At 39.2% G+C, this 14,787-nt stretch overlaps 1 protein-coding gene across 8 annotated transcripts in view; it reads right to left on the reverse strand.

Annotated features, from left to right (window-relative positions):
- Positions 1 to 14,787, reverse strand: part of AGAP1 (ArfGAP with GTPase domain, ankyrin repeat and PH domain 1) — a 389,866-nt gene that overhangs the window by 179,036 nt on the left and 196,043 nt on the right. For all 8 annotated transcript variants that reach the window (XM_054172086.1, XM_054172080.1, XM_054172073.1 and 5 more), the window contains one exon: positions 11,356 to 11,448. In XM_054172086.1, the coding sequence (XP_054028061.1) occupies positions 11,356 to 11,448 (93 nt within the window). The remainder of the gene's footprint in view (positions 1 to 11,355; positions 11,449 to 14,787) is intronic.

A 14,787-nucleotide genomic window follows, 5' to 3' on the forward strand; every position in this document is an offset into this window, starting at 1 on the left:
ATCATCGCAAGAGGAATGTTTGGTTTGCACCAATACCTTAAATGAGTTTCTGTGAACTGAAATCTGAAGAGCAGTGCAGTGCACACAGCTCTGCCAGCACATCTTGGTCCTGAAGAGTTTGCAGGCATTTTTTTCCACAACCATTATTGCTCAAGGAGCAATCACTACATCTTCAGGTCTCATGCATTAAAAATCACTAAAGGTCATTTCTTTTCACTTTCCGTTTTTAAACTCCTGCACGCAATGAGCCACAGAGTGATGCCGGAAGTTTAATTATCTGGGTAGATGTGGATGGCTCAAAGAGTGCAGCTTGTAAGCATTTTCTAGATGCAACTAAGAAAGCAGTATATAGACACAAACACCCTGAGCCAAAGGCTTTTGGCCAAGGGCCAGTTCTTAGCCTAAGGGCAACAGTAAAGATACCTTAGTGACCTCATTGCTGTCAATCTCTGCATGTCACATTGAGATGCCACCTTGATATATTACACCATTTCAGCACTGGAAAATTCTAATAAATTTTTTAAAGTCATATTATGGCTTTTTTTATTGATGTTCTCTTTTATACCTATATTGCTTTCGATCATTCCCTCCTCCTCCTCTCCCCCAAAGTATTCTGACACCTCTTCACCATGTTCTGTACTTGCTTTCAACATGCACTCCAGGATTTGCAATAAACCAGCACACAGAAGAGGGTGAGAACATCTCAAGTGTACTAAATTCTCCAAAGCTTCACAAAAGAGACTGCTTGACTTGTTTCTGCAGGTTCCAGTCCTACTCACCATGCTGTCACAAAGACCAAAAGCATGGAGACTGAAGGAACCCATTCTCTGTTGGCTTCAAGCACACGGCAGAAGATGAGAATGTCCATGGCAGAGGCTCAGAAAAAAAGAAATACTCTTTCCCTTCTCTTATGAACATAGCACCAAAAACCAGATACTTGACTGGTTTATCCTAAAGAGCAGCATCTACTCCTTTTATAGAGACACAGGTGGATTTTTTTTTGCCTTTTTTTATACATTAACTTTTTATATAAGAAGAAAGCTCTTGCCTCACTATTCTGTAGAAGCTGACAGTTCTTCTGGCACTCTCCTCCTCCCTATTTCCTTTGTCTTTCCACAGTCTCTCAAAGCATGCTTAACCTGATCAACACCCTATTCCAAATCTCAATAATGTAAAAGAGCTATAAATGGATCTAACAGAAAATAATTAGCTACTAGTCAAACCTAGAAGTTTTTTGTGATCAGAGTATTCCATTTAGAAAGATTAAGAAAGAAAGAGGACAAAGCTGAAGACCTCTTACTGGCAACAATAAGCAATATATGATCTCTTATGGCACCTATGTGAAGAGTCAAACATGAAATAACATGAAGTTTTTAATATTTTTTGCTGTTGTTTTATAGTATTACCTTCTACTGCTGCCCTAAATGGCAGTATTCTTCTTTTGGTCACTCTGGAGGTTGTGCCATGCAGACAAATGGAATGTTATTTTCTAAATTACCTGCCCCCTGCTAAACTTGAGGCTAACAAACATTTAAATATATTTATGAAAGCAAATAAAGTAAAATACAGAATACTGTGTTTACTGTCTCATGCATTGTTCCACAAAGACAAATTTTTGAAGAGTTGAGGGGGAAGTTATGAGGGAGTTTTGGAAGCTTATGGAGGAAGTTTTGAAGAGTTATGGGAAGAGCTATGAAGGAAGTCACCCTGGAATTAAACTGGTTAATTCATTCAGAAACCACCAGTTTCTTCCCATTACATGGGCCAGAGGCTCCCATTAGCTTCAGGTCACAGCCATAGGTAGTAAAAAAAAAAAAAATTTCAAAAAATCACAGACAGCTAATTTCTCTGGAAAGTTTATTAACAGTATCTCATTTACAGGTCTTTAAATAAACCTGTGAAGCAGTTACAGGCTGCTCACCTTAGTCTTAAGGCCAAGACTTGGGCCTAATACTGCACAATTTTTGCAGGTATTTAGAGATAAAATAAGGATTTATGGAATGGAAAACTGAAAACTAGTTTTAGTGGTTCCCAAATACTAGGAGACCAATTAAAAAAAAAAAATCCTCAGGAGCCAATGACTCAAATTCCAGCTTTATCAACTCTCAAACTAGTAGAATCTAGAAAGCAGGAGGAATCAGATGACTTGATGAGACAGACAATGGAAGAAAGAGGAATTGCCTCAGTCTGAGAGGTACTGAGCTCCTTGCCCAGTTTTCTGTCTGCTTTGGCTGTGGGCCAGGAGAGGCCATTCTCTCACACTGGCAGGTAGAAACCTTCACCTCAGGCAGGGCAAGGTTTAATGCCTGTAGCTTGCAGGGTTGTGCCAGCTGTCTGACAGAGCAGTGCACCAAGCCAAACCATGTGGCATCCTCATCTCCTGCCACTGTTTTGATATCAGAGAGACATAAATTAAAGCAAGCTTCCTGAAACTGCAAAAAGATGGTCCATTAAATCCAGGAACTCTTCAATGCTATTTTATTGCAAACACTTAGGACTTCTGCTATTGTTGAGCCAGTATCTGAAAATCATCAACAGTATCACACACAAAAATATCTCTTTTGCAGTCAAAGGAAACATTATTCCAGGCAGGTACACATAGCTGTAGCCATTCCTTTGATGTAAGGGCACATTTGATCTAATTGGAAAAAATATTTCAAGTACACTGGGAATAGTCACTGTTAACTGAATGCAACAACAAAAAAGGAAAAAAGAGCATGCAGACCCGAGGGAATTACCAAATCAATTAACAACTAATTCAGGAACTAATTTCTGTATTGCCTCTTAGCACAAAACTGTATCTTTAATTTCTCCTGCAATAAGCATCACCATGATAGTCCTAACACACTCTGACGCTTTAAATGAGTTTACAAGTATCTCTTTTTGATTGGCTATATAACATTATTTCTTCACAGTTCAATGCAACCACAGTCAAGTGCTCTGAAATATTTAATTATACTGGTAGCTACCAGTTAACAATTTACAGAACCACAGTGAGTACAAAACATGTTATAACTAGTAATCGGCTAATTAAAAACACAGCGAAATGTGTATGTTCTGATTATAAACAATTGTGGAGGAATTACACAGAAGATTTCAGCACTAAGAGTATTTGGCTAAAACCCACACCCTCATGTTTGTACAAGCAGATCTGGATACTGATTACTGTGATTAGACAGAAGTGTGACAGGGGAAATTACACTTTATGCTAGATATATATAAATAAAACTATGTCATCTGCCAGTTCCTTGTAAATCACATAATTTCTGAGATTTAGAAAGCTGCTCTCCAGAGACACCAATACTGACTTGCAAACAGCTATCCAGAAGCCCACGTGAGCATCAATAAATAATAGCCCAAAGTAGTAGTGCATCTAGTGAATGTTTTGGCACAGAAGATGGAACAGCAGCAGCACAGTGGTTTCAGTGTCTCTGTTAGTGAAACGGGAGCTTTTGGTGCAGGAGCTCTGCAGGTAACACCTCCATAGATACATAAGACACATACAACAAAGGCAAGTAAATTCTACAGTCGCATGTGCCTTCCAAAATAGAATCACAGAATCATTTAAGTTGGAAAAAACCTTTGAGATCATAGAGTCCAATTATTAACCCAGCACTGCCAAGTCCATCACTAAACCATGTCCCTAAGCACCACATCTTCACCTCTTTTAGATCCCCCCAGGATTGGCGACTCCACCACTGGGCAGTTTATTTCAGTGCTCGACAACAACCCTTTTAGGGGTGAAAAAATTTACTGTCAAGTCCAACCTAACCTCCTCTGGTGCAATTTGAGGCTATTTCCTTCTGTCCTGTTGCTTGGGAGAAGAGACCCCCACCTCACTACAAGATCCTTCCAGGTACCTGTAGACATCAAGAAGGTCTCCCCTCAGCCTCGTTTTCTCCAGGCTTAACAACCCCAATTGCCTCAGCCACTCCTCATAAGATACTTGCTGCCATCCTTCTTTTGAAATGCTTTTGGTCGTTACACGTATTAGCCATTTCGATTTCCATACGTAACCTGATTTTGAATGCAGCCAGAAGAGAGGAGACACAGGGCAAGCCCTAGCACTCAGCAGCAGGTGACAGGGCCTGCTAACACACTAGCTGCAGCATCATGCGCCCATCCTGCTCATGCTATACCATTTTCTTTCACCCTGTCAAGCCATATGAATTAAGCAAGACTAGATGATAAGCTGGTTGCTTGTTTGTTCTCTCATTTCGTAGACTCAAAGTACACATTTGCATTGGGGAAACCTGCTGCAAAAAGCTTTTATTGTTTATGATGGTGGTGGGTCTTGGATCTGACATTTGCCTGGAGCATTACAACGCTCTTCTGCTCATGAGGACGACTAAGGACATCAGTTTGACTGACTAGACATGGCAGATGATCTCTTTTCAAAACCTATTTCTGAGACACTGCCATACTTGCTGAAATGCACTAACAGCTGTACATACAGCCCTGGGTATTTCAGGGGAAAAGAGATTTGAGGTACCAAGTTCTTTCTGGTTCAGTAGGAAAGACCAAGAGAACAGAGTGTTGTGAGTTTCTCCACACAAGAATCATTTAGCTGTTACCATGTACATAAATGCTCCAGCTAGAGCTAAAAATCAACAAAGGAAAAGGAGAGGAAAAACAAAGGGACTGACCTGCACATGTAGGGAACTGAGGAGACTGAGCAGCACAGAGCAAAAGGCACATGAAAGAGCAGAAAGATAACAGAGGGCCAAGTCCATTAAAATCCAAATTAAGCTTTAAAAACCTCTTTTTTTTGAAGCTGAGCAGACTCATAAGGAATAAACCTGTCACAGTGCCACCTGTTTGGGCTAAAAGCTTACACAAAGACAACTACAGAAACAGTGTTCTGAAATAAAGGAAGAAATGCAAATGGACCACCTAAGCTTGGCCATGCTGAAGGAAGGAAGGAACACAGCTGGAACCAAAAGCTTCTGCCTCACCTTGCAGCTCTCCTCCTTGCATTCCACAGCACAGATGGCCACTGACATACATTTGATTGGGCTGGAAGAGGCACTCTGCTTGAGTTTACCAGCAAAGTTTCTCCCCAGCCACATATTCAGAGTGACTGCTAAAGTGAAGTGTAATAAAACCAAAGTTTGAGCTACACCACATTGAAATCCTCTTCTTTCATTTGAAAGACACTGCCTATAGTCCTGAGGCCAGGGGCTGCTGTGAGTTGTTAGCAATCCAGGTGAGGACAACCCAGGTGAGACTGGGCTGGAAAAAAATAAATCATTGAGAAACAAAGCAATTCCCAATTTCCCAGAGATTCTTTCTGCAGAGCAACACACAGACAATGCATGAAGAGTTCACTAGCAAAAAGCTTAATTAAATAAAAATTCCATATTTTGGCTTTAAGTACATCTTAAAAATAGAACAGATATTTCCCTGAATAGGAAAGTTTTGGACAAATTGCTTCACTTGCATTCTTCCAAGGCTGGGACACTTGAGAAAGGGTTGTAAATTGACAGTGCAATGGCCAGGCTTGGAATAAAGAAAAAAAAAAAGCATAAGAGTAAATTCTCAGCTGCAAAGAACTTGATTTAAAAGTAACTTAAAAACCCCTGCTGATAAGGGGTCATAAGTTGCAACACAACTTCTCAAATACTTCAGAAGCTACGTAATAAAGGTGACATTTTCTTCATGCAAAGTTTGACATTTGTTGAAAGCATTTTCAAATAGTTACCTTGTCAAGTTTAACGCTGTTTTTAATACAATTCAGACGTACATTGTCAAGTTCCAGTTTTGTTCTAGCCTTCGTAGGGAAAAAACCTGCAACATGGGCACTCAGGAGCCAAGCTCTTCTTCATGGAAAGCAAAGCACTGATTCCACCCCAATTTACTAACAACCCCCCTATCTTAGCCCTGACCTAAAAAAAACAGTTGCCATTTTTAGTTCAGAGTAATAAAAACAATCAAAAAAGAAAAAAAACACACATCTAATTTCATTAGTATTGTGTAAGGTAGTTAAGCTGACCAAGCTGATAGGCAAAGAAGGTCATTTGAATTATCACCTAAAAGTAAAGTGGGAATAAGATATTCAACTTTCTCCATTAATACAGCCATTTGCAAACTGAGAGAAGGGAATGGATTCTGAAGTTCACCTTTACAAGTCAGGGGTGGCATATTTTTCACTATGTCATCAACCTACCATTAACCATTAGAACACTTACTTTTAATTTAGCCTTAAAGTTTGCTGTTCCTAAATGACGCAGGAATTTAGGTGCACAAGAGATGCAGCACCTCCTAGGGTAAAGCAAAGGGTTGAGGCAACTTGCCAAAATCTATTTGGACCAGTCAAGTTTTGGCAAAAGAACAGTCAAGGTTACATAGGTGGACCATATAATAGTAAGAGCAGCTGTGATTAAGTTGAAATGGTAAATAGAAGAATGTCTGAAGGCACAAAGTGAAGGCCAGCTCCTGTGTATTTATTTACACTCTGAGCTGGGGAGGGGATAGAGGCAGGAGAGAAAAATAAAAATTAAAAAAAAAAAAAAAAGAAAAAGCACACAGCTGCCATCCCAAAAACAGACCTCCCATCTGCCACCCATGATTTGCATGTCACCTTCTCCAGGCTCATTTGTACTTCATTAACTGCCATTGACTTAACAAGATTTATGCAAATGACACCATAGGAGCTCGCTAACTCCCACTGCAATCAAGTGATTATGTATGTACAATTCTCCACAGCAATGAAAAATTAATACATGACAAGCCCCCTCACCGCTGAGCTGAGCCTCTTTGCTTTTATTTTTCTTGTTGTGTCTTTTTTTATTATTATTATTTGAATGTACCCTACTGATAAAATTTTAGCAAGACCGCAGAAAACAAAGTAATCTTCCAAAAATGTTACAAAATCCTCCCATCCTATAAAGTATGTCACCCTGAACTGCACAGCCCAATAGATGCTTCAAAATATTCGCTCAGGCTACCAGGAACAAGTCTTCATCTTTAGAATAAAAGGTTTTCAACTAAGGATACCCCAAACACAGTAAGCCATTGACCCTACATTTGCTTTAAGGGGAGTAGTAGCTATGCTACAGAAGATAGCTTACATATTTTTAATTGAAGCACTTCTTTCTCACAAGTACAGAACTTTCTATGGATTTTACCTTTGGGCTAATACTGCTCCAGACATTTTTTAACTCAGTTTGACTGGTAGAAGATATTTAAATAGCACACAAGCACAATTTTATTTGTGGTCTTTTTACTTGAAAATCACATCATTTGCAGCTCTCGAAGGATGCCAAAAGCACAGGGTTTAGAGGCATGCTGATACTGCTATGCATGGTTTGTATCTCCTTGGGAAAGTGGCGTTCCCAAAATTTTGCTCACCTTAAAAGTATTTTGGCAGAAGGTAGCAGGCAAGTTCTAAAAACATTCCTGCTTTTCATTGACTACATTTTGGGTTTCTGCAGGGAGCAAGAGGGTTTGTCTGAACAGTTTTATTTGGCTTAGTCCAATAAACTATTTATCACTGCAATGAAAAGTGATTTTTAACATTCAGGAAGGACAGAAAGAGTAAGAACATTAACTCCTTTTGACCAGATTGCTTTAAAGGTAAGGAAAATAGTGAAGGAGTACCTGAAAGAGCAAGGTGTTGCCATGGAAGAAAATATGTCATTTACAATTTTCCCCATGTCTGCCAAATCCTCAGGAATTCAAGGACCAAGAACATGAATTTAGAAACAGGTTGGAACTTTTGGCTTCTTTTGATCAAAAACCAGCACCAAACTCCAGTGGCTATGCAGGCCAGTATCTGGGTCCCTGAAAGGCTGCAATACAAACTTACAAGCAACTCTTCATGGCAACACAGTTCATTTCCACAAGATGTCCATATATATTTAGAAAGCAGGAGAAATTAAATGCCCCTAGAAAAACCTCCTCTTCCACTCATTTAAACTGTCTCCAAATATACAAAAGCATCACTTTGATGACAAACATCAACCACACCTGTGGTGGTTCAACAGTTGCAGTACAGACCTGATCCATGAAAAAAAAAAAAATGCAGCTGAGAAATTACAAACTCATCACATTTTCTACACTCCTAGAGAGGTGTTTTTCGTATGTGTAACCTGTGCTCTCCCTACCAGATATAAACATATGCGACTAGTATCAGCTCTTCCCTTTCATGTCCCCTCTAGTGCTGGAAGAGATTTCAATTTTTGTCCAAAATAGAACATTTCCAGTCTCCAATTAACTTGCTTTGGTCTTGTTTAGTGTTCTTTTCTGGTTGTTTGTGTAGATTGATTGCTGGGGGCTTTTTGTGTATTTGTTGGGGAATTTGTTGTTGTCATTGTGTTGGTTTGGGTTTTTTTTAAAGCTGGGACTTTCAGGAGTCTCTAGATAGATAAGAACAACCCACAGACATTACAAAACACACTGGAAAACCAAGCCATTGATTTCAACATCTAAGTTGTAAAGACCTTTGCCTTGCACCAGCCTTTATAAAGTATTGAGGGCACGCACACAGAGCAAGAACTCACAGAGAAAAATACTCTGACAACAGATAGTGAAAAGCCCTGGTCACTCTATGCTTTCAAAGATGTCCCAAAGACACAACAGAAGAGTACACGCATGATGTTGGCAAAGGCACCTTGCTCAACAGCAGCCTCAAAAAGTTAAGTGATGTTTAACATAACTGTGGGTTACTCATGATATGAGCATGGGCTGGTGCAGTAAAGTGACTTTTGGGCTAGCAGGACAAACATTGGAAAACATGGTGACTATGAGATTAAAAGAACAGTTTTAATGATAGAAGACATTTCTCCCCCAGCAATACTGTGAATACTGCAATTTAAATTCCACTTCCTGGAAATAGATTTCTCTTTCTACTACCTGACCATTTGTCATAGGAACATTAATTATGATGGAAGAGGCTTCTCATTGTAAGGGGCATGGTAGCACAACAAGCTAATATTTAACTCAAGAATTTCTTTTTTTAATCCCTCTATCTTATTCACAGTTAATACATAAAATAAGAGACACCATCTTTTCTAGCTGGAATTTCTACTGTCTCAGAAATGTCCGAGTATCTGGCATCTGTAAAGCCCATCAATAACAGAGTCATATCAGCAACTTAACTTGGTGCCACCTCTACTGATAGCACCTTTACATGTAAGGAGCTGGTAGACAAAAAGCTAATCTCCTGGTCAAACCTCGGGAGCCACTTCTGCTTGAAACAGTGCAGTTTGTAATCAAGGAACACTTCAAACTAACATACTTTTTCTAACAGTAATGAAACATTGTCAGTGTGAATATGCATGGTATATCAATTCTTAATTAAAAAGGTATTTTTCCTACTTCACCTTTCTTTTTTTTAATGGTTAGGTGGTGATAGTTTCCTACACTTTACTGAAGATTGTCCGTAACATAGAAAACCTATGAACTTCAAAATCCATCCTCTTGACACATGATGTGGAATACCCCCAAGAGCAGCCACCCTACAGCATTGCATGCCATGTAACCTCCCTTCTTCTTGTACCCTTACGAAACCCCAATGAACAGGATCTGCTGACTACAGACCTGCTCAAATATTTGCTGCTAATCGCTTCTATGTGACAAAATGGAATTACCACAACTGGGATTAATAACAAAACCCCACACATTTCCAAAAGACTGATCATACTCAGTGTACAGGTAGGGACTGGAGGGAGAATTTTTCAATACAGAAATTCAAGGGATTGTAGGGTATATTTCATTACAACACAGTATAGTGCAAGCACACTTACAATGCTTACCTTATTGTACTCTTCCTACAAGAGTATTTCTCATCACATTAATTTCATATGAGAGCACTTTGAAAAAGGAACAGTATGTATGCCTTGAATAAACATTGAAAAGTATATTCCTCCTTTTTTTTTTTATTCCCAGTTGCATTTGCAGACACTTCTAGCCAGTCTAACCAACCTCGTACCATACCAAAAGCTGCAGGAAAAAAAACTGTAACTTGTTTTAAATGCCTGGAATCTCCTCCCCTGAATGCAGAACCAAACACTGAGCTGAACTGGTTTCAAACTGCTCTGCTGAATTGCAGCATGTTTGATTAAAATTTGTCTACTAGAGATTCACAGACACAACAGCACTTTTGCTTCCTGATGATCCCAAAAGGTCTTTTTTACTGCCTTTAGGAGAGAAAATCACTGCAAACAGTTAAGGGTACAAAACCCTCACCCTCTTACTTCCAAAAAGAAAAAAACACACAACTCTTACTTAAAAAAACCCACCCAACTCCCCAAAATGGAAACAAACAAGAAACCCATAAAGCACATAAAACCAGCCCCAAAGAGGAGACCCAGGGCTACCTCGCAAGACAAAGCATGGACTGAGGAAAGATTAAAAGAAGTGGGTGACCTTCTGGAGGGTAGGAAAGCTGCCAGAAGAAACTGGAAGAAAATAAGCACCCTTCCCTCTGTGCTTTTACTATCTCCATCAAAGTAACTCTCAAGAAAGTAAATACTTGCAATCACTACCCCAGAAACTATGTGCAAAGCCTCCCCTGCAAACACTAAACGTGCCATTTATCATCTGTGTGAATACAGTGCAATTTATTTGGAGAAAGTAAATGATCTCATTCACCCAAACACTCTGCATCAGATGCTGGCACTGCTTTTGCCTTTCAAAAGAGTGTGCTCAGCTACAATTGAGTTTCTGGGCTAATGAAAGTGCATCTAGGCTAGTAAAACAGACCAAAACAAATCCTTGAATTCAAGTCCTGTTGTGTAATGAGGAAGTTTAATTAAGGCCACACATTACAGCTGTAAACGTTCTCTTATATAATAAGGTCTAAATGAAACTGAACCTAATCAAAGTTACAATTCCTTCATTAGCAAATTACAAACAAGAGCGCACAGCTGACACACCGGCTATGATTATCACAACTAATTGCCTCGTTGTTACGAACCAGCCTGAAACTGTGTTCAGATGTCCGTCTGCGGTAGCAAATTAGGGCCACATCAGGCTATTTCTGCGATCACAAGGGGCTCTTGTAGAGCGATCTGATTTACCCTGCCGACTGGCAGCACACGGCCCAATCAAAGCCCCCTCTACAAAGGCGGCTTTGAAGCCAGCACAGCCTAGAAACCCGCTCCATATGCAGGCCGGCAGACTGCACTTCATTAGGCCTGTTGTCACATTTTCCCTCTTCTTATTCTAATGATCCTATTTTAATACACATAGGAACCTCTCCTAATTGATGTCAAGTGAGTGACTTCCACATTCATCACCAGAGCACATCAAATGTGTCTTGGCACACGGGCCACCATCAGAGTGCTTAAGACCTGAGGTGTGTCTTCAACTATGGAAAGCAAGGGGGAAAAAAAAAAAGTATTTCAGCATTACCTGTTTAATTGGGATTGCACGACCGCTTCCAATGCTATCTGTTCTGCTCTCCAGGACCTTCTTCTCTTTGTCTGGGTCACTCCCCTTCCGAGACTGCAGAGCAAAAAGAAAGTTTGTGCTCCATTAAATGTAGCAGTTCACACAGAGGATGCTTCTTAAAATGGTTTGTTTTTTGATTTATTTTTTTTAATAAAAGCAATTAAATCAAAGTATTTTGACACACAAATACAGACTCAAAAGGTGCAGGTCTGAATCTACAAATGTACACAACTATCCCAAAAGATGAATGCTAAAATAGCACCTCTAATTTTCAAACCATCCACTTGTTCGAAGCAGTGTTTGGGTTGAAAGAGTTACAGTTTCACTGCCTGAAGACTCAGCAGATCAGAGGACATGTTTCTGAAGTCTCCAATAGTGGCTCTAAAGAGGAATGAAGGTTCCAGCTCCTCATTAAAAAACAATCTGATCCATACATGCATACATTTAACTTACATCTGTGTGGGTTTTAGAAATGTTATCAACTACTTTGAAATGTGATTTTATTATACTGGTATTGAACACATTGACTTTAATTTCTTTTTTTCCCCCTACCTTTGGATTGTTACAAAGTTGGAATTGCAAGAAAAGTTAGCAACTGATACTGGGGGGAAGAAAAAAAAAGTTATCTGAACACAATGAAGAACAATCAGTATGAAGAAAATGCAACCAATGTTTAAAGGCTGAATTGCCTGGTCTCAGCTTTCTGTAACAGTAGAACTGCCCAGGAGGAAGCTCACAGTGCTCACTTCCTAACTTTATAAAGTTATACAGGAATTTTAAGAAGTTAATCAGATTCCAGTCCATTATTGTGAAAGAACGAATGGCCATAATGATTGCAACAGATTTATTTTATCACAAAAAGAAGACCTGAGAGTCGTCCTCCTTAATAACTGAACTGACAAGTGACAACTTCACTCCATTACTTTTCAATAGGAACATTACTCACACAATATCCAAAACGGGAAAACATTTTCATGTGCTTTTTCAAATCAGGGATGATACATGAAACAGATACATTTGTGATGTCCAGTACCACAATGGGAAGTTAATGAAAACCAGAATGACACAAGATCCTGCTTTTCATTTTCAGCAGAAAGAGATGTTTGAAAAACACTGAAATTAGGAGAATAATTAGGATCACAGAGAGCCAACACCCACTTACCATATTATACGAAGGGGTGGAAGGAAGAGGAAAAAAAAAATTTAAAAAAAATCCCTGAAGCAGTTACCCTCAGGCACTAGAGTGTGGAAGGGGAGGGAGAAAACCCACAGAGGAAGACTTCAAGTAACACCATTCTAAGCAACACATTTACCCAGCAGGGACCCCGTGCTGCTTTCCCCGCTCCGCCGGGAATGGGCTCCTATCACTAGTTACTATGGTTCGGGGCAATGGAATGACGTGCCGGGAAATTAAACAAAGACTAAATGAAAGAAAGCAAAACAAGTGGGAGGGATGAAATCCAGTGTTCAGGATAACTATTGTTCCTTGTCCTTCAAGACAGATTTCTGAATCTGAAAGTGCCACTTTCCAATAATACAAGGCAAAACAATGCTTCAATGGCGCAAAGCGCCCATAAGTGACATTTTAAAGAAAGTCAGTGAAGGTAGCCAAATCCTTGGGAGGGAAGTTGTCAACTTGAATGTTTCTTTTTTTATTTGGCCTCTGAAAAGCAAGCCAAGTATCTATGCACTAGTTTTCATTTTCATTTTCAAATCATCACGTCTTCCATTCTGTAAAATATCTGGAAATAACACACTGCACACAGAGGGGAAATATCTATATGCAAAATATTGTCAAATGCCAAAAGCATAGAAATGAAGACATTTCTGTTAGGGAAATTCTATTCTAGCTGCTTGTAACAGAAAGCATTCAATTATCAAGAGAAGAATCTTAGCAGGCTCCTCTATTTACAAAGACAAACTGCAGTGAAACAGATATATTCTGATCTTTTATGCTTTTGTACCTATGACACACACAATGCATCTTATATCCTACAGCGTGAAAAATAAAAAGATTCTACACCATACTGGACCAACATTTGCTAGGCCTTTTTCTGATGTCACATCTACACATTAAGTCATTCTATTTTAAACTTCATTCAAGGGAACTAGAAAAAATCCCCCAAAAATTAGATCACTTGCATGAATATCATCTGAGTCACTTCCCCTTTGCACTGGAAGTCATAAACAGATTTATATCGGTATAAAGATCTTACCCAAGACAGGTCTGTGAAGTAAAATTTAGCCCCAGAGGGACACAGTAGCTGACTCCAGGCACACCCAGAGTTCAGTTTCAGCAGTGCAGAGACCCAAAAGCCAGAGCACTGATCTCTAATAGCAGATCCTGAGACACAAAGCTCATTTCAACTTTCAAGAGAGTCTTGCTTCCAATTCTGCAAAGATGTAAGATAGATGATCCTGACCGTGGGACAGCAGATGCTTCTTATTGTACCAGTTCTTTCACCCCATAGAGTTAGAATTACTTCTTTGCTGAAGTGGATGTCATGTACATCTTAAATGCCCACCTGTACTATACTTTTTAGCTAGCTGCCCCGGCTAATACACAGTACAAAAGACGTTCACCCCTCTGCTAATAATCGATCTATTTTTCACCCAACTAGAAAGTCAGCAATTACAACAGCAGCTCTACAGCAAATATTAATATTCAAAGTCAAAAGGTTCAGATGCTGCATTTAATGCAATTAAATATAAACATGCTTACAATTCTCAACTAATAAAGCTGTAATCAATTTAAGAAAACACCTGTGTTCTACTGAACTCTGTTTTCTTCCAGCACTAACACATCTTTGTGTAGGAATCCAAACACATTACCTACGCTAGATAACAAGAAGTGATTTCCTCTTAAACAGAAATGCATCTGATTCTGTGAGTAATAAAAGCATAAGCAAGTAACAGACTAGGAAAGAAGCAGGGGAAGAAATGCAGAGATAAAACAGTAAAATATTTCGATTACATACTCTGTTCATGACTAGACAGGGAATACTGGTCATCTATTAGTCATTGAAATACTTCCAGGTTGTAACTCCTGATGTAGTATCAAAACTGTATTATAGTAGGGTCAGTGTCAAATAATTCAGGACAGAGTTTACAGGGCAAGTCATTACACAACATTCAGCATACCCAGATCTTAAAAGACAGAACTAATTCTGAGAAGCTTTGGGAATTTTGTTTGGGGTTTTGTTTGTTTTGTTTTGAATTGGATTTGCTTTCCCCAGAATTTTCTCCCTGTTTTGAGATGTTAAGGCAACTATCAACATCCTCTTGTATTACTCAGATTTGGTTCTCACTGTGCTATAAACTGTCACAACTCAGAGCTTTATTGTATTCGTTCATAGCAAATACAGTGCACTTAACGTTCTCAAACTCTTTCTG

The sequence above is a fragment of the Dryobates pubescens genome, chromosome 2, assembly GCF_014839835.1.
Source record: "Dryobates pubescens isolate bDryPub1 chromosome 2, bDryPub1.pri, whole genome shotgun sequence".
Taxonomy (NCBI): Eukaryota; Metazoa; Chordata; class Aves; order Piciformes; family Picidae; genus Dryobates; species Dryobates pubescens.